The 18692-nt window shown below is 42.9% G+C and overlaps 2 protein-coding genes across 21 annotated transcripts in view; both read left to right on the plus strand.

Moving 5' to 3' along the window:
• LOC310671418 (homeobox protein Hox-C5-like) overlaps positions 1-18692 on the plus strand; it is a 149457-nt gene that overhangs the window by 35770 nt on the left and 94995 nt on the right. The gene's annotated exons all lie outside the window — the stretch shown is intronic.
• LOC310671622 (homeobox protein Hox-C4-like) lies at positions 14096-16983 on the plus strand. Its single transcript, XM_083427976.1, has 2 exons — positions 14096-15104; positions 15762-16983. Exons 1-2 carry the CDS (start codon positions 14552-14554, stop codon positions 16112-16114), a joined length of 906 nt encoding a protein of 301 aa, XP_083284102.1. The 5' UTR covers positions 14096-14551; the 3' UTR covers positions 16115-16983.

The raw sequence follows: 18692 nt of genomic DNA on the forward strand, positions 1-18692 counted from the left end.
AAGATTAAAAAAAAAAAAAAAAAAAAAGCCATCAATGTTTGAATAGCTGAGCAGAGCTGGCTGGCGAGGGATCATCGGACTGTGTCCACTTCGTAAGACCCGAGAGTTCTTGCTAGATGTGTATCCTTGAGGGTTCCAATAAGGAAGTGAGAGGGGCGCTCAGGGCTTGGCCAAAAGCATCAGAAAGTCCTTTCAGAGCGCAGGTTATATTGGAAGCCCTTTGGGGTGAGTGGATGGACGGGAAGAGTAAGAAGATAAAGAAATTGACCAGGTGCAGGGCTTATTTGGCGAGTTTTTGGAGAGGAGGATCCTAGAGGGTTGAAACCTCGTGTTTTAGCATTTGGGACAATCTTCTTCCATTCCGTTGACCATATATGCGTTCAAGTTTGTAAACATGGGAATAATAACAATTCTCGAGGTTGAAAGGGTGGGGAATGTCCAACACATACCGATAGTACCCACCTTCACTGTATATGAACACACCCAGCAGCTGGCTGTCAGACAATGCCATCCAATACGTGTCTTCTCAAAAAGTCAACCCCGTTGAGTTCAGTGGGTCTTACTCCTAGGTCAGTGTGAGCCTAGGACTCCAGCCAAAGTATATTTGCTTTTAAGGCGCTGCAAACACACCGACGGCACATCCCCTGCAAATATTTGCTGGGAGCAAAGTTTTAGATCAATCGCGATTGCCTAAAAGACCCCAAAAGGTTAGCCCCACGCACACCTCGTGAAAGAAGTACGTACCTAGATGAATTTTATTGCCTTCATATCCTTATCAAGAAAGGGAACTTTCACGTCGTTCTTTCGTTTGGACCATTCTTCACAACACACAAACACACCGTTTATTTCCATTGCCTCTTCTCTCCCGTCGAGTCTTTGGTTTCCATTTGAGGGTATTGTGAATGGAGTTCTATTTCTATATCTCCCGTGGGAGCCTTATAAATTAGAACACTTTAAAACGGCTAACAGTAAAGAACAAGAAACCCATTGAGAATATTAATTAATTTGTAGGAGAGTGTTTAGGAAAATATATATATTCTCCTTGAGGATAGTGTGATATGCTTAGCAATTCAGCAGAGACGTGGGGGATGGGGCATTTTCGTCTTTGGGAAAGTATTCCTGATACCAGGCTTCTACTGGTATCCACTCGTTTCGCTCAGTACAGCTCTTTAATGTATGTGTGTGTGCTTGCTGCGTGCGGTGTGGGGGTTGTTGAATATATTATTATTTGTTGTTTGTCACTCTCATATATGTGTATGTTTATGTATGTGTGTGTGTGTGTGTGTACATATACATATATATATAATTTTAAAAAAAGGAAAGTGAGAAAGCGTCTATCTTGCGTCTATGCAAATTGCATTGATTGACTGATTTGTTGCTTCTATTGATTTATGATCTGGTTCTGAAAGAGCTTCTCTATCAAATGGCGTTTCCATTCGGTCAAGAGTTGAAATCCCAGTTATCGATTTTGTGTGTGCGATTGTGGTTTGCTTGACTTGCAATTTCTGTCTTTCCTGCCAGTTACCCATATTAGCCCTGCACCATATAACACCCCCCTCCATGGTGGTAAATGCCCTTTTGTCGCTGTCTCTGCTGTCGCTGGTGGTGTTGTGTGGGTGGGTTTTAGAGAGGGATAACCTTTCGAGGGAAAAGGAAACGAACAACCTAATGCTTAAGGAAAACTCAACAGCACAAACAAAAGAGGAGAAATTTGTGTACGGTTGATTAGGATAGTTAATAAGCTATTTGTCCATCCATCCATATGCCTATCTAAAATGCCTGCTTGAGGTTTTTTATTTTATTTTTAGGAGCCTAGAAAATGGGAAACAGTAATTTGCAGTAGCCAAACTTCCGATATCCAGTTCATTACATCTTCTGCAATGTCTGTCTACATTTAGCCATCTAATAACATTAATATTAATATTATATTAATATTGTATAATGTAATACGCAAATAGTGGAGAGGGAGAAAGAGATGTGTGGATAACACCTAGACCTTACACACACACGTATACAGAAATAGATTAATACAACTACCAATAGGTCTCTACGTGATATTTCCTGAGGAGTACAGATTTCCCCCTATTCATGACTCAAAGATGCAAGTATAACATGGAGGAAGAGGGGGGAGGGGAAGCGAATCACTACTGTGGACCTTTCTATTTATTTTCTGAACAAAGCAGGATTAGAGTTTGCTTGAGTCTGGAACATAAACAGTTGCAGTAACATGAACTGTAATGTAATCTATAAGCATTTGCAGGAGATTTGCGAAGCCTCTCCAGCTGCATGCCTGTGGTAAAAGCACTCTTCTTGCTGTCTCCGTCTTTTCAAGGCAGGAAACTTTCTTCCCCCCCACTTTCTCTGCAGTCTTCTTCATTGCAAGAGGCAGGTTTCAAAAGGGGGCGGGGGCGGGGGGGAGAAAGATCAAGTAGAAGACCCCTTATTTCGAAAGCTATGCCCCCCTCCCTTAAACCCATGCAATTGTAGTGGTCTCTCTTCCACCCCATTGCCTCACCAGGTGGCCTATAATAATATATATACAGCCCCCACCCATCCCCTCAAATAAAAGCAATGGGTAAGCTAGACTTTTATTGCAGGATCCTTTTCCACTCAGGAAAGGGAGTGGGTCATAAACGCAGGTAGGTGTCCGGTTTGATCTGTCTAATCGCAGGAAGTGGGGGCTGGAGAGATGGGTGACTTCGAGGTTGTAAATCCCACCAATCTGCCAGCTCCCTTTGCTTTCCCTTCCTTTCTCAGAGGTGCTTGTGAAAAGATGAAACAAGCAACCAGGAAGGGGGTGGGGGACGGCGGCAAAGGGGTGGGTGGGGTGCAATAAACCCCCTCTTAAGCTCTGGTGCAGAACGGGAACTGAACACCATCTTCCTCTTTACAGCCGCGCTTTAAACAAACACTTGTGTCTCCTGCCTGGGATCCCAAGACAAGTTATTTGTAGTTTTGACTTCTCTTAAGGCGACGCATAATAAGGTTTAAGACCCTCGGTAGTTAAGATGGATGCGCTAAGGAGCTCTGCAGGCATTACGGCTCTCCCTTGGATGGGAACTTTATTTGCACTAAATACGGCACATAAAGCGGAGAGACAGTGAGCAGAGCCTTTAAAACAAGTGGTCAGGCTAATACCTCCTGCGGGAGAGAGAGAGAGAGAGAGAGAGAGAGAGAGAGAGATCTCCAACCACAAGGCATCGCTTGAAAATGTCCCTTCCCCTGGACTGAGATGGAAGATATAACCTATTGCGATTATTCACAACAAGGAAAGACTTCCCCCCTCCCCTTTCCCCTTCTCAGTGGGAGCGAAGATGTTCCCAACCCTGGAGGGGAAGAAAGCCGGTGCGGGGGGGTGAGGACAGGCAAATAGCAAAACGGCATTAGAGTTGAGACCTCACGAGGTTCACTGCCATCAAAACCTCTCTCTCTCTCTCTCTCTCTCTCTCTCTCTCTCTCTCTCACACACACACACACACACACACACACACGGGGGCGAGGGCTTCGTGTGTAACATCAACTACCCGCCTCGCGATGCTGAGAGCCAAACCTCCATGGACTTAGGCTCAGAGAAAGAGCGTAGGCTGTTGATGAGGGTATATTAGCTCACCTGATTAGAACGCTGTAAATGAAGAAAACAAAGAGATGAAAGGAATCCCCTTTACTCGGGACTACTGATTTATGGGAGTGGGTGGGTGGACTGCTGTGTGCGGAAGGAATCACTCCCTTTCTATGAACGTTCACTACTTTCTAATTAGTCTGTCTATCTATCTATCTATCTATCTATCTATCTATCTATCTATCATCTATCTATTAAACAAGCTAAGTGACCCGACAACAGGAAAATTACTTTTTCTTTTTTCTTTTCTTTTTTTACGGAAAAATACAATTTCCATATGTTTTGAGGAGTGCCACTCTTAACAGCTTTTGAACAAAAGGCACTTCTTTCCTTCCTTAAAATGCCATCGCCTCAGTAACAGAAGGGTATGATTTGAGCTCCAACAGGTATTTTTACACTCTCGTTTACAGGAAATAAAAACAGTCCTGTTTCCTGTTGCTACTGCTGCTGCTGCTGCTGCTGTTATTCACACTTAAAAAACCATCGCTGGTAAATACATGGAACACTCGGAAACTTGACATCTGGGTTCGTCAGTTTCGTAGGTCGACGGTCTGTCGAAACGAATTCCTCCCAATGATGCTAATAGGAAAGGGTGGAGGATCCTAGGCCTTCTATAGGGGTCATCTATAGGCGGAGAAGCCATGTGTGAACAATGCTGTATCAGATCCCCCTGACGTGCTGCAGAGAACGCATATATGTATTTTGTTTTTTTAATGGGGGAGACGCACTAAAGTGGACTGTCATCAGGAGTAGCAGCTGCCATTGTGTTCTGTTATCCTTCCACGCAACTTACTATTATTATGATTGTTTTCTCACCCATCATCGCGGCATCTTGGTCTTCTGCATCCCAGGGTTTTGGATTCCCACTAAAGTTGGGGTTTGCCATTGTTCTTTGGAGAAGCCCACATTCATGGCATTTGGTGAACATGATGAGAATGTGAAGATGCTTAGTATTTCTCCTTCTCCCCCACCCAAATAAGGCAACTGATTCTTTTTCCTTAATCAAGTCTGCAATGATGCATCAGAGGCCTGGTGGTGTATATCATTCCTGAGATTTCTCTTGTCTGACTCCACAGCTCCTTTAGCTTCTGTAGGCTTGACTAATGACAGCTGAAATTGACAAAGCCTGCAGAATTATAATCGCCAGCCTCAGCTGGGAGATAGTTATAGACCCTCCTACATTTATTTAACAACAAAACATTACCTCACCCCCCCCCCAACACATCAGCCTAAGTTTCTCTTAAGTTCCACCGCCTGCACTGTACTTACAGTTTACAGCCTTCTCTGAATTGCGGGAACTAATAAACGTTTTATTAAAAGGTTTTGATGGATTCACCTTTGGGATTAACTAAGATAATAGTTTATTGCACTGTGAAAGATTAAACTGAGAGTACCCTGGTGGGGAGAAAATAAACATTACAAATAACAAAGCTCCTCTTTAAGCATAATGCACCATTGTTCCCAGACTCAAAATATAACTCACATGATTTTTTTTTTTTTTAAGGAATTCAAATAGCGTTTGATATTAAAAGGTAATTAGAATATTCTTCCTAGGCAGTCACAAATATCTGTTTATGTATTCCACATCTTTCCTTGGTAGCTTTTTGGGGTGGGTAGGTGGCGGTGGGTTTGCAGTGTCTGATCGATCAGAAGATCAAATTAAGCCGGAATGATCATGGATGGGCGTCTTGTACATAGAAAGGGGAAGGTTAATGGACTAAAAGGATCCCAGAGTGATCATTCTGTAGATGGGCTCGATGTCTCCCTTGTAAAGGAGGTTCTCCCACACATCCAGTCCTCCAAATATTTGCACTTCCTTAGAGCTCAGTAGAACCTACTCCTCTGCAAATAGGTGGGCGAGAGTCGCCTGGGTTGCCTTAGAACACACATGAACGCGTTTTAATGTAGGGTCCCGTTTCTCCACGCCTTGCTGTCCATACTGTCGGAAATAATTAGAAAAATGGAACTTACCCAATGCATTCTAACGAGAGAGAGAGGTTCATTTGTGCACATCCATGTTCAAAAATCTGGAGCCCTCTGTTGCTGCTTTTTTGTTGACGTTATTGTGGAGGTACCGAACAATATTTCTTTTCAGTGTGCGTGTAAAGTATATGCAATATATTAAAATCTATGGCCCTTTCCAGTATGTACACACGCTCCACAGTTTAGCTACGTGTATGTATATATGAATCTATCCCAGAACGTGCCCCGTGGCACTCGTGTGTACATTCACACGCCTGTGAGTATAAACTGGGAAACGCAGGCATAAAATCATAGAAAACAGTCGTGTTGCCAACTATTTCTTTGAATAAGATAAGTGCCTACTTTCGCGAGGAAACTGGCATTCATTAAAGAAGCAAAGCAAAAACGCTTTTAGTAAAGGGGGTGGCTATCCAATCCATCACAAGCTTGGGAGCAAAATCTGGCAGGTCTCCCGCAATTAGGCTGTGCACACCTACACACGTTTCCCGAAGACCATTGAGATGTAATGTTTTCTCTGACCTTTACTTGGGGGAAAGTGAACAGCGCCAATTGCCCTCTATCCCTGCATAATATCCCGCAGCACCATATCCTATTGCTCTGGGCTTAAGGGTATCAATTGCCACGCAGTTCCCAGGCATTCCTACATCTTTCTAATCAGAAGGATCTAATGGGAGACTCTGCTACAGCTTCCTGTTTGTGGACAGCATCACACTCCCACGTGGAAGTGCCACCACCCCAGTGACACGGACCATTCATGCTCTTTGTGGATAAAAGTTTGTAATATGAATTTTACGTCACTGTAAGAGTTCATAGATCGATATAACCAATAAAATGCAGTCATTAAAGAGAAATCATATAGCATCAAAAATAGCCATCTAAAAGACCCCGCAGACACTGAACTCGAGGTTATGTTAGAAACTGGGTGAGATGGGGGATTTCCATTTTATTTTCTCACACACACACACACACACACACACACACACACACACACACATATATTCCTGCTTTTCTTCTGTCATGGAACCTAAGGTGTCATGGCATACATGTGGTTTCCAGGTGGTCACCCATCCAAGAGCTGACCATATCCAGGCATGCCTTAGCAAGCTGGTTGCCTCATGGACCTTGAAACCAGTTACAGTACTGTCCATCCAGAGACAGACAGTTGCTTTCTGTGAGAGCTGCTTCACATGAAGGTCCTGGTGAGTCTGCACATGGGGGTTCACCACTGGACAACTGGAACATCATGAGACGATTTACATACATCAGCTGAGACTAAGGACCACAGGCAGAGCTTTCATATCCCTTGCCATTGTCTTAAAAAAATCCACATAGTTTTCAATAAAGTCAGTTCAGACGTGCAGATAAGAGTTCTTCGCAGCGAGAGGCAGGGAACGAAGCACAGGTCCGTGTGAATCAGCTTCCGGACTTCTCCAGCCACATGAAGAAGGAACCTCAATTTTCATTTCTCAGTATCCATTAAAAATGTAGCAAAAAACACTACAGCGCAAACCTATGCATGTCTACTCACAAGTATGTCCCGCTGTGTTCAGTGGGTCTTACTCCCGGGTAAGTGGGTGTGGGGTTGCGGTGTGATCCTTCCTGCTACCACGAAATTGTGCTGGGTGCCACCAACACACCAACCCCAGTGTTTTTTCTTTTTTTAAAATGTAGCAAATGTTCTGCTTTTTAAAAAGCCACCTCCTTTGCGGAGCCAGCCTTAGGTCCTGTAAAGCGTAGTTGTCCGCGCCTCCCCCCACCAATTAATATTATAACTGAGCCAAGGAAGGAATTATAAATCTGGGTGTGCTAATTCTTTAAAGAAAGCTATTGGCAGTGTCGTACACAGCAGTAGCAGCCTAATTTGTGTACGTGTTTACGCAGCGCATAATAAATGTCAGCTCCCCCCCCGCGAATTTTCTCATGGACATTTAAGGAGTTTTCCTTCTCTTTTCCTGATTTCCCCTTTCCCCTTCTTTTAGGTCTCCTATTTTCCTTATAAGCTACTCGGCGTGTCCTGCAACAGGGTGATAAGATATGCATCAGCGGTATTTATAGGGCTGGAATGAGGGGATTCTCTGTGTTTCTGTAATTGGACGATTTTGAAATCCTTATCTCGGTTCTCAAAAGACAAAACCCTCACAGGTTTTCATTCTTCAGTGATGAGGGGATCGGCCCCTCCCCCAGAACCGGCATACTATGGAACTCAGCATTCGGAGTCAAAGTAAATACTGTATATTTTAAGCTGTATAAAAAACCAGTAGACAGTTAGTTCCTAAAGGAGGTTTAGGCGCAATCCTATACCATTTTACCTGAGAGCCAGTCCCATTGAACTCAATGGGACTTACTTCTGAGTAAGCAGGTATGAGCTTGCTTTGCTTAGTGATCGACCGTCATGCAAACGATCCAGAGCAAATTATACAACACAAAGAAATTTAAACAATTTCTTATTTTTAGTCTCTCTCGCCCATCCTACTCCGCCCCAGTGCTAAAACTAACATTAACATTTTAATACGTGTGGATTAACTGTTCAACCTTTTATTTAAAATCCATATGTAGTCAAAGGGATTTAGTATCATGTTTATTTTTTTAAAAAAATCGCTCACCAAGCTTAGCTGCATACAGTCTATTGTTAACTATAGGTATGTCTATTATTATTATTATTATTATTATTATTATTATTATTATTATTATTACTATTATTAACAAAACACCCCAGTAAAGCAAACATGATTCCTACCCAGCTGAAAATTATTGTATGGACTCTCGGGTAGGGTCAGTCTTGAAGAGTTCATGAACTGAGGCTCTTCGCTTAGACCCCCAAATAAATAAATAAATAAATGGATTTGCAATATAGATTCGAATCTGGCTTCAGCTGAAAGGGTGAAGCAGGCGGGCTAGCGGGGAGGGGGGAGGAGAAGGCGGGCGGGGCGATGCTTTCGCCCAAATCAGATTTTGTTATTGTTTTGAGTGGGTGAAAAGGGTGGGATGGGGTGGGGGTGGGGGTGTAAGGAAAGGGAAAAGAAAAACCAACAATTTCTCCAGCATAAAAATGAAACATCATATTCGTTTGCCTTTGGGCTTCATTTTTTCCCTTCTACATTATAACTAGTTATTGAACTCGCTAGAAGATCTAAAGGCCATTTGCGAGGAGACAAATTTCAATGGAGGTTCCCCATCAATAACTCCTTGGCAGTGACCTATTGGATCAAGTCAAACAGTTGAGGTGAAATTCAGGTCACGCCGTCTAAGCAATATTAAAATGCGTCCACTTTTTAAAAAGCCACTTTCAACGAGATTTGAAGAAAATTGAATTCCTGGGAGAGGGAGGGAGGGGTAAATGGGGGTTGGGTGGGGGTTGGGGTGCTTGCGGAAGAGGGAAGATGGTTTGCATATATGTGCTTTTTCGAACAAACAGGAAGAGTTCGTTTTTAAGGGTTTTAAACTGAGGAATAAATATTTATAGGCTTTTGCTTTTTTGAGAACCTACGAGGGGTAATATGTGTATATGTGGTCGTGGGTATTTTTATTTTTATTATTTTTTTACTTCTGGTGACATGCTTTGGTTATTCAAATCGGTTTGCACCAACTCATTACTTTTAGTGACAACAGATTTAAAGAAAAATCAATTAAACATTTGCATATTTCTTTGCATAAATTAGACCTGTCTCTTTTCATTGTGGGGAAGGGGGGGGGGGAGAGAACACCCAATGATTTTGTGGCACTTTATGCTTTTGTTTTTAACTTTTGTTTTCAAATGAAAGTATAATTAATTTTTTATTGTTTCATGGTATCATAGAAAGACCAACTTTATAAAGGTATACCCCCTCCACCAGAAAAATAAAATAGCTGTATTTTGACTCCCTTCCTCTAACACACACTTTTAAATTTCACTCTTTGAACTTCTTAGAGAATGGTGATATTTTCTAGAAGAGGTTACAACACACGCACTGAAGTTAGGAGCGAACCCAATTTCAAATTGCGGGGGGTGGGGCGATGCAGAAAATACATTCTTGGATCTGGATATTTAGTCAGAGGGGAATATATATTTTTATTATTACTCATTCAAGATTAACCTTCCTTCTCAGCACTGTATTTTAATACTATATATTTAAAAGCCTTATAATAAACTGAAATAAGTGAGTAATACACCGAATCTGAAACACTGGTGGGGGTGGCTTCCTCTCCGCATGGCCCCAGTGAATTTTAGTTGGACTGCAGCCGATTTTTTATGAACTGATCATTTGGTATGTCTCCCCATTTTTTTAGGGGGAGGTAGTTATGCGTGTGACCTTAGCTAGGATGTGGCTTTCGTGACAAGGGGCTTCGTATTAGTATTATTATGATTACTAAACAATGAAATAGCAAAATCTCAGTGGCTAGGCACTCCCCCCCCCCCCCATGCGCAGATTGCAAATGGCTAGAGGTGTAGGTTACCAAGCGGTCAGTATGGTAATGGCTCGCACAATGAATCCGCGGGGACAATGAACACTTATTTTTCTTCCGTACTGTCAAGTAGGCGCTTTGTACTCAGAAATGGTCCTGAAAATGGTAAGCAGATAGACACACCAGCTTTGCAACCCGCTTCTTGGCTAGGCTGGGAATTAAGGGCCAGGAATTATTTAATCGAGGTGGTGTATTTCCCTTCGCTATTGCCACTCAGAATGATGATGATGACGATGATGATGATAATAGCAATAACCCGGTTTTGCCGACATTGTTCTGCGGGTGGGAGAAACGGAGGCCAATCGGCGAGAAGTGGGAGGGGTACTGGAGAGACAAAAGAGGTTTGTGCCCCACTAATTCCCCCCCTTCCACACGTCCTTGGAGCCTTCTTTGAAAGAGACAATAAAAGGGAACTCTTCCAAACACTTAAGAGAGGAATACATGCCCCCCCCAAATAGCTTTAAGAAAAATATAAACTTAAGGGACTAATGCCTATTTTAACAAGGAAAGCAGAAGGTCAGTTAAAATAAATTACAGGAACGAAGTGACATGAAGAAAGAGCAATCAAGTCCACTGGGGAAAATATTTAAAAAAATAAATAAATAGAAAAGTGTTTGATTAAAGATGCAATCCTGTCTACACTTCCTGTGTACTTAAAAAACAAAACAAAAAACTTTCGCGTAAACATAGAGAACCTTATTTTCACATTTTGCTTCTGGATCCTGTGTATACATTTACTCAGGGTAAGAGTTCAAAGAGACTTACTCCCGAGTAACTGTGCATACAGCCTGGCTCTCTGCATACTTACTCGATTTGCAGTGTGATTTGAAACGAAGGAAGCTCTGTTGTCATGAAAGTTACTCAACTTCTAATGGATTATGTTCAGGAATGGCAAAGCTGCCCTTTCATTCATGTGCATCTACACAAATAATTAAAAGTGTAAGTATCGAAGTGTAGGTTTAGGTGCAGTAGGTGATTATTAGGATGACCCAGGAAAAGAAAGAAACACCCACCAGGAATGCTGAACTACTTAAGAAGCTGGTGGTTCCAAGTTTCTAGCACGTTCTTACAGTAGGCTGCCTACTCAGGAGTCCCTTTTGAGTTCACTGGAAAGTAAGAGCCACGGAGTTTATAGGCATTTAGTAAGTGTGCTTAAGACCGCACCCTCAACTTGTAGATCTTCCTCTTCTCCCTCCCTCCCTCCCTCCCTCTCATATAATTTGAATTATGCTGAAATTAATTAATAATGGGTCCAATCCCTCCAATGTCCAGCATTTTAAAATCCCACCGAATTTAACTGCAGAGAGCTAAGTAGATGCTTAAGTGAGACAATGGGACTACGGAGAGAGTGTGTGCAAGGTCTTTTAATCAATCAGTAAAAGGCTGTATAAATACTAACCACTGCTGCTGCTGCTACTACTACTATTACCAGTAGTAGTAACAGCAGCAGAGCAACGCAAGGGGAGCTCATGTTAATGAAATCACGGCTATACATCTCATGGAATGAGGAAATAGTAGCTGTGGCAAACACGACCTCTCTCTCTCTCTCTCTCTCTCACACACACACACACACACACACAGAGAGAGAGTATCATAAAAACTCTGAGAATCCGCCCAGAGTTCAGTAGTAGTAATAGTAGTTGCAGCGGCCAGCAGTACAATCACTCTGCCACTGGAAAGAACTAGACACGTGCCAACATTTTTTCTGGACTGTTCACAATGATTTTTGAGGAAAAACAGCAAAAGGAAATAAAATTGCCTCAGCTATCCACGCGCTTTGGCCAGTATTCTTCCTGTTAAGTATGCATGTCAGTTTAGACTACCAAAGTAAAATAAAATAAGAATGGCAGTTTCCCTTTTTATGAGTTGAACGGGCAGAGTAAAATGTAAGAGATAACATGAACAGGAGTTGTAAAGCTTGCCTGGTGGGAAAGGCCAGAATAATACCTCTGACCTTCATTTCTCTATTCTTAGACTGAACCGTCCTCTTCTTCCTCCTCTTCAGGAATCAACCAGTCCATAAGCAAACAGGTTGACAGTTCTCTATAGATGGATTGAAAGCTACCCATGTACAGAGATGGGTGGCACCAGAATAAAGCAGCAAGGAGGGACTTGCCCACTTACTTAGTGAATGCATTGATAATAATAATAATAATCCAATAGGAACCATAAATGTTAATAGCTATCAAAAAAAGTGGAAGGTTGTCTTCCATAGCTCGGTTCCCAAAGCTGCGAAAGGGTGGATCCCATCTTGACGAAAGCAAGGGATCCTCTCTGAAATATGCAAGCCCTACCTGAAAAGGGCTTAGCTTGTTAAACGACTTTTTAGGAAGTCTTGACAGCTGCTCTCCTTTCCCTCACGCCACATCCATGAAAAACAAACAAACCCCAAAACAAAACAAAAAAGACATCCTGGAACACATCAGTGGGGGAGGGGAATACTCTTCCCACCTTCCCCCAGCATCACAAAGGCCACATTCTCCAGTCGTTCATATGCACCCTGTAGAATCGAAGTTGTGTGAGCGCCTCAATCACAAATTCGTCTCTAGGGGAGTATATGGACGACGCAGAGCCTTGTTAATGTCCGGCTTCCTTAACTACTAGAGTTATAATTAAGATTTCAGCTATCCAGGGGAGTGTGTGTCTGAGTTCCTTTAAAATACACATGCATTCTGAGGAAGGGCAAACAGATTCAAAGTGTGTGTGGTGGTGGTGGGGCTTTGTTACAGCTAGATCTTGAATAAATAGTTAAAATAACAGGGAAGGTAAAGCGTGCTTCTGATAATAAAATCCACAATTGCTACTTTTTTCTTGGATAGAAGGAACAGCAGTCATCGCAAACACAAGCTCAAACAAGCCCTTGCCAGAGAGAGAGAGAGAGAGAGAGAGAGAGAGACCTAACAATTTCAAGTGACTGATTTATGGCGTTTTACAGCCCCATAAAAACTGTTACAACCAGCCCAGAGCTGGCTCCGACACCGCTGGCACATTTAGTCTAATAAATAAAACATAAACAGTTAACTTTATGTGTCACTTTTATTGTTATCAAGTAAAATATTGCAATGCCCTGCAAGCTATGATTTTCAACTATAATTGTTATCAAGCAGTACAAGGGATTAATCCGACTCTCTGTGCCCCATCTTCTTAATGTAAGCTATAGATAAAGCCCTTAACTGCAATAACTGCACTCTTTAAAATGTTTGCATCACAGCTTAGCTTCTTTAACCCACCCAGGGGTCTGTTTACACAGGCATATTGGGAGAGGGGGGAGGAATTTAACAGCGCCTTACTTTTTTTTCTGTCCACCACCCCAAGCTCCACAAGGAAGTCAAATGTTCTGAATGGACTTTAGACACATGCTTTCCCATTCATCCGTGGCTATGAAGGGGAAATCATGGCTACAGTAAATCTTGTATGAGGATCCATATTTCTTCTTACCTACCTACCTGCCTCCAGACTGGATGGGAATGTTTGTGTGTGTTATCTTTTCCATAATCATAACAAAACCGAGCCTTCCATTATTTAACCGGGCAAGAACTGAAAAGCACATCTCTGCTAGTTCCCCACCACTACTAGCACCTCATAAACTTTGTCTCCCCAAAAATGGTCAGCACTGGGTGGCTGGTGGTCTTGCCATCTGGCTGGCTGGAACTTCTACTTGTTTCAGCTCACAGGCACTAACAGCTTCTCTTGCAACCAAAGAAGATCACCCTTAAGCAAAGGTTGATGAGCATTTCTAGAGAACTCCAAATGACGCAAAGATGATTTGCATATCCCGCTGCTCTTTCTCCCCCCCCCCACTCCCCACATCTCCTTGCCTCCCAGGTAACCTGCCTCCTCCTTTGTGTCTCTTCAGCAAACAATTGGATTACAAATACTGAACTGCCTTCTAGTTTTCGGGTTGTTTGCACTGTGCGTAGGGGGTGGGTGCGTGGGGGGAGACTAGTACTGCAGACAATGACACTAACCATGTCCTGGGGGGAGGGGGGGGGAGGGAGGCGGGGGCACCTCATTTCCCCTACAGCTTTTCTTTAAGGTGAAGCAAGCAGAACGATTTCAAGCATGCTTCCCTATCTGCAGTGCAAAATGTTACTAGTTCTTCCAGATTAAGACTCATTTAGCTCCTGGATCCCTACAAGAGAGGACTTGCTGTGTACCTGAAAAAGGGGGTGGGGTGGAGAAGAACACAGGAGCTTTCCCTGCACACCATCTGTCTGCCAAATAAATGAGTTTCCTTCCATTATGCTTCCATTCACTTACGTTGCCTTTTTAAGAAAAGAACGTGGCAGCAAGATAACCCCTTACACACACATACACACGCACGCGCACCTCTTTTTCTGAGTTTAAGGGGGCCACACAAACAACAACAAGATCGCACACACACACGCACACGCACAGAGGCAGAGGCACACACTCGCGCACACACAAATTGGATACATTTTGAATAAGCTTTTGGTTCCTTATCCGGGGACTAGCTCGGCTGGCGTGATTGGCGCAAATAGTCACATGGTGAAACTAACTTTACGGGGTCGCCAGCTAGTAGGAGGGTTTTATGGAGCAGAAAAACGACAAAGCGAGAAAAATTATTTTCCACTCCAGAAATTAATGATCATGAGCTCGTATTTGATGGACTCTAACTACATCGATCCGAAATTTCCTCCATGCGAAGAATATTCGCAAAATAATTACATCCCAGACCACAGTCCGGAATATTACAGCCGGACTAGGGAGTCCAGTTTTCAGCATCATCACCAGGAATTGTACCCTCCACCTCCTCCACAGCGACCCAGCTACCCCGAGCGCCAGTACAGCTGTGCCAGCCTCCAAGGTCCCGGCAACCCCCCAGCGCATCAAAGGGGCCATGGACCACCACCCGGAGGCCACCATCTCCCCGAGAAACCACAGCAGCTCTGTGACCAAACGGCTCTCTCCAGCGCAGCCACCTCGCCAGCCCCAGCCCCTCCAGCCTGCAACCAGCAAAACCCCGAGCATCCTAGCAGCACGGCCACTAAGCAACCCATAGTCTACCCATGGATGAAAAAAATCCACGTCAGTACTGGTAGGCAACTTTTCTCTCTCTCTCCTCCCTTCCTTCCTTCCTCTCTCTCTCTCTCTCTCTCTAGTGTGTGTGTGTAAGTGCGAGAGAGGGAGAGAGAGAGTATGTGTGTTTTTCTCCCCTTCACACCATGCTTGCAAGCTCTCTCTCTCTCCCCTCTCACTCACTCACTCTTCTCCCTCTCTCGCTCCTTCTTTTTCCCATCTCCTCCTTTGCCTTCAACGAGAGTCTTTGGGTTAGCACAATTGAGCTGGATTTACGACTCCGAGTGGGTAATTACACCCACCATAAATTTTATAGCCAAGCTAGTCTGGGCAGCCCCAGCCATGTGGTTCGTTCTGTTATGTATGTGTGAAACTCCAAAAGGCTTCGCGAGGGGTGCATAAATAATTCAGGCTCTTTTCAAGCCAGGGAAACCCCTTCTTATTAGAAGAGAAAGTCTTGGGTTCTTTATAACCCATTTAGCTGATGACTTTTTTTTCTCTCTCTCTCCCCTCTCTCCTCTCCCCCCCTTTCTCTCGCTCTCTCCCCCTCTCTCTTTCCCCTGAGCCACTGGAGATCTGTCTTTCTCTCCCTGTGCATCTCTCTCTCCGCTCTCCTTCCCCTGCCTTTCTCTCTGTCTCTGTATTCATGCTCATCTTTGGGTGTTTTTCCCCCCAGTGAACCCCAATTACAATGGAGGCGAGCCCAAGCGATCCAGGACTGCCTACACCAGACAGCAGGTCTTGGAATTGGAAAAAGAGTTCCACTATAATAGATACCTGACGAGGCGGAGGCGCATCGAAATCGCCCACTCCCTGTGTCTCTCGGAGAGACAGATCAAGATTTGGTTTCAGAACAGGCGGATGAAATGGAAAAAAGACCACAGGCTGCCCAATACCAAAGTGAGATCTACGGCTCCTACCAATTCTTCCACCAGTTCCATTCCTGCTTCTTCCAACGCGGTTGCTAGCGAAGAACATTCGCAAAGCTCATCTCAGGACCAACGAGCAGAGGATATTACAAGGTTATAAACAAACAAACAAAAAAAAGCAAAAGCAAAACAAACAAACAAATACCCCCATTAAAAAAAATATGACTCTGATTATTTATAGAATCTAATATATATCTATATATTTTGGTTCTTTTTTTTCCTCGTAGTTTTTCCCGTGCTTAAATATATTAAGAAGAAAAAAAAGAGAGAGGGGAAAAAAACCCACACACAAAAGAATGAGGTCTTCCGCAAAGATCTCAAGCTTTAGGTGCATGTATTATTAGCATGAGAGGTCAGGTGAAATACCTGCTGGTTTTGTTTTGTTTTTTTAAAACGCAATTTTCAGGGTTTTATTTATTTTTTAAAAAGGGAAGGAGTGGAAGGATGAGCTCTGTGTGTCTGTGTGTGTCTGTGTGTCTCTGTGCGTGTATGTTGGGGTGGGGAACACAATGTTCTGTTTTAGATGAAAAATCGGGGCATATGCTAATAATTACACAGGCAAGGGAAGAATGTAGTTATTTTGCTCTGTGCGTTTACAAATGGAGAACAAAAAAAATGGACCATTGAAGGCTTTTTTCCTTCCTTTTTTTGGTATAAATGTAGGAGAAAGATTTTTTTTAATTAAAAAAACAAGGGGAAAAAACAGCACAGGAGCTAAAAGTAGCTGGTAAACTTACGGTTTATTTCAATGTGAAGAAGGACTCAAAGGAAGAGAGAGAGGAAGCGAGCCAGCGAGAAAGTTGGAAGGAAAAGTCAGTAGGTAGATTTTTTCCCCCGTTTTGTCGTGGTTCTTTGTGTTTTTTGGACATGATTTGACATGAACATTGTAAACTTGCAATAAAAGAGTTTTAGTGTATATGTGAAAGTCCCCTTGTTCAATAAAAACCAGTGAGTGTGACACAGATTTGACTTTGGAATGTCTGGTGAGTTATTTTTCTTCTTTGCTTCATACTATATAGGGAAAACGTGGGGGAGGGGGGTGGAAACGTGTGACACTGATTTCTTGAGCTGTGGATACTTTCTCAGCTAAGTTTAAGAAGCTTGGGTTGGTTGGTTTTTTGTTATTTTAAATACAAGGCTACCAGCGCCGTAGTGCATGTCACTGAAGTCAATGGCAAATCTCCCATTGATTTTAGGGACTGTGGCTTGCACCCACTGTACCCTGTGACATCACAGCATGTTTGACCTCAGATTCTACTAGGAAGTCCTAGCCTTGGGAGGTGTAAATGTGCATTTTAGTAGAAGACCTGTCCATAGAAATCAGGCTTTGTGTTGCTGTTGTTTATTTTTAAAAAATGCATCAGTCCTTTCCTGTATTTGAGCTCCTATCCATTTCTTTAGTAGTAGTAATAATAATAAAAATATTGGAGCTTTCTTTACCCCTCCTTCTACTGCCTGTATAGCTAACAAGCCCCTATTCCTGTACGTTGAATAAATGCTTAACATTGTCACTGTTGTAGGTATTTTATAGAGATGGATAATAGAGAATTCAGGATTTGTTTACATCCCCGAGGGAAGTAGAAAGGGTGGCTGGGAAGAGTGTAATACAGATGTGTTTGCACAGTGAGCACTTTTAGTATGTACTATGCTTATATGTGTGGATAGGTAGATAGACAGACAGCCAGATTAGCAAGTTCCTTTTACAACTCACATTTTTCTACTGTCCTCGCCTCAGAGTGGCAAAGCATGTGACTGAAGTGTGCTTTCGTTTATACCTCTCTTAGAGGCTTGTTTAATGTTGTTTAGTTGTACTGTATTTCGTAAATATTCTAGCACCCCAAACTAGAAACCAGTTAGTCTGAAGTAGCAGAATCTAGTCTAATTTATTTGCTATTGATTTCAATAAAATTTCAGGCACCTTTAATAGTCTGCTTGCACAGAACTAAGTTGTGGGTTGAGCTGTATTGCAGTTCCCTGTTATGGGTATCAGTAAACAGCCAAGCAACTATATACTGGAGGTGGAAGCAGAAGTTCTGAAAAGTGGCAGGGGGTTTGAAGGGGAGTTGGTTCCGTCACTTTATCTTGCCCCCTCCCTCAGTTATCAAGACAAGCAGATCTTTTCAGCACCCATGGTAGAAGGAAGAGGCAGGGAGGTAGGAAGTGATTGACAAGATACAGATTATGGCAGCGATCTACATCTCATTCAAGTTAATGCAGAACTTCTATTGATTTTAAGCAGGCCAGAATTACACATAGTGGCTGTAATCCAGATCAGTTTAGAAGCTAATGGTCAAAGTGTCATGGGTATCAACCAATCAGGATGACTCTTCTCTGCCTGTTAGTAGTATTGCTTTGAAGAAACTCCGTCTCCTTTTGCATAGTATGAAACAAATCCATTCATTAACATAATAGCTAGTCATAAACCTTTCACAGTGTTTTCACAATTCCAGTTTTTCGAAGCAAGCGAGGGGAATGTTGAGTGTGCATGTTAGCAATTGCTTTGAATGTTTTCTTATCACTCTTGGGCCTGCTTGTTCACCCTTACTACATTAGGTCAAGTGAGGGGAAACAGGAATCTCACTCACTTATTTTAGAGAATACCTTTACTGAACGTAGTGGGATTTACTTCTGAGTAGGCATGCATAAGATAGGGCTGCAAGTTAAATCTCTCAGGTGTC

The sequence above is a fragment of the Podarcis tiliguerta genome, assembly GCF_965153285.1.
Source record: "Podarcis tiliguerta genome assembly, chromosome: 2".
Taxonomy (NCBI): Eukaryota; Metazoa; Chordata; class Lepidosauria; order Squamata; family Lacertidae; genus Podarcis; species Podarcis tiliguerta.

Excerpts from the sequence above, each read along its gene's own strand:
- LOC310671622 (XM_083427976.1), top strand. The coding sequence starts at position 14,552 with ATGGTGAAACTAACTTTACGGGGTCGCCAGCTAGTAGGAGGGTTTTAT. Across the intron at positions 15,105-15,761 it reads AAAAATCCACGTCAGTACTG|TGAACCCCAATTACAATGGA; the intron begins GTAGGCAACTTT and ends TTTTCCCCCCAG.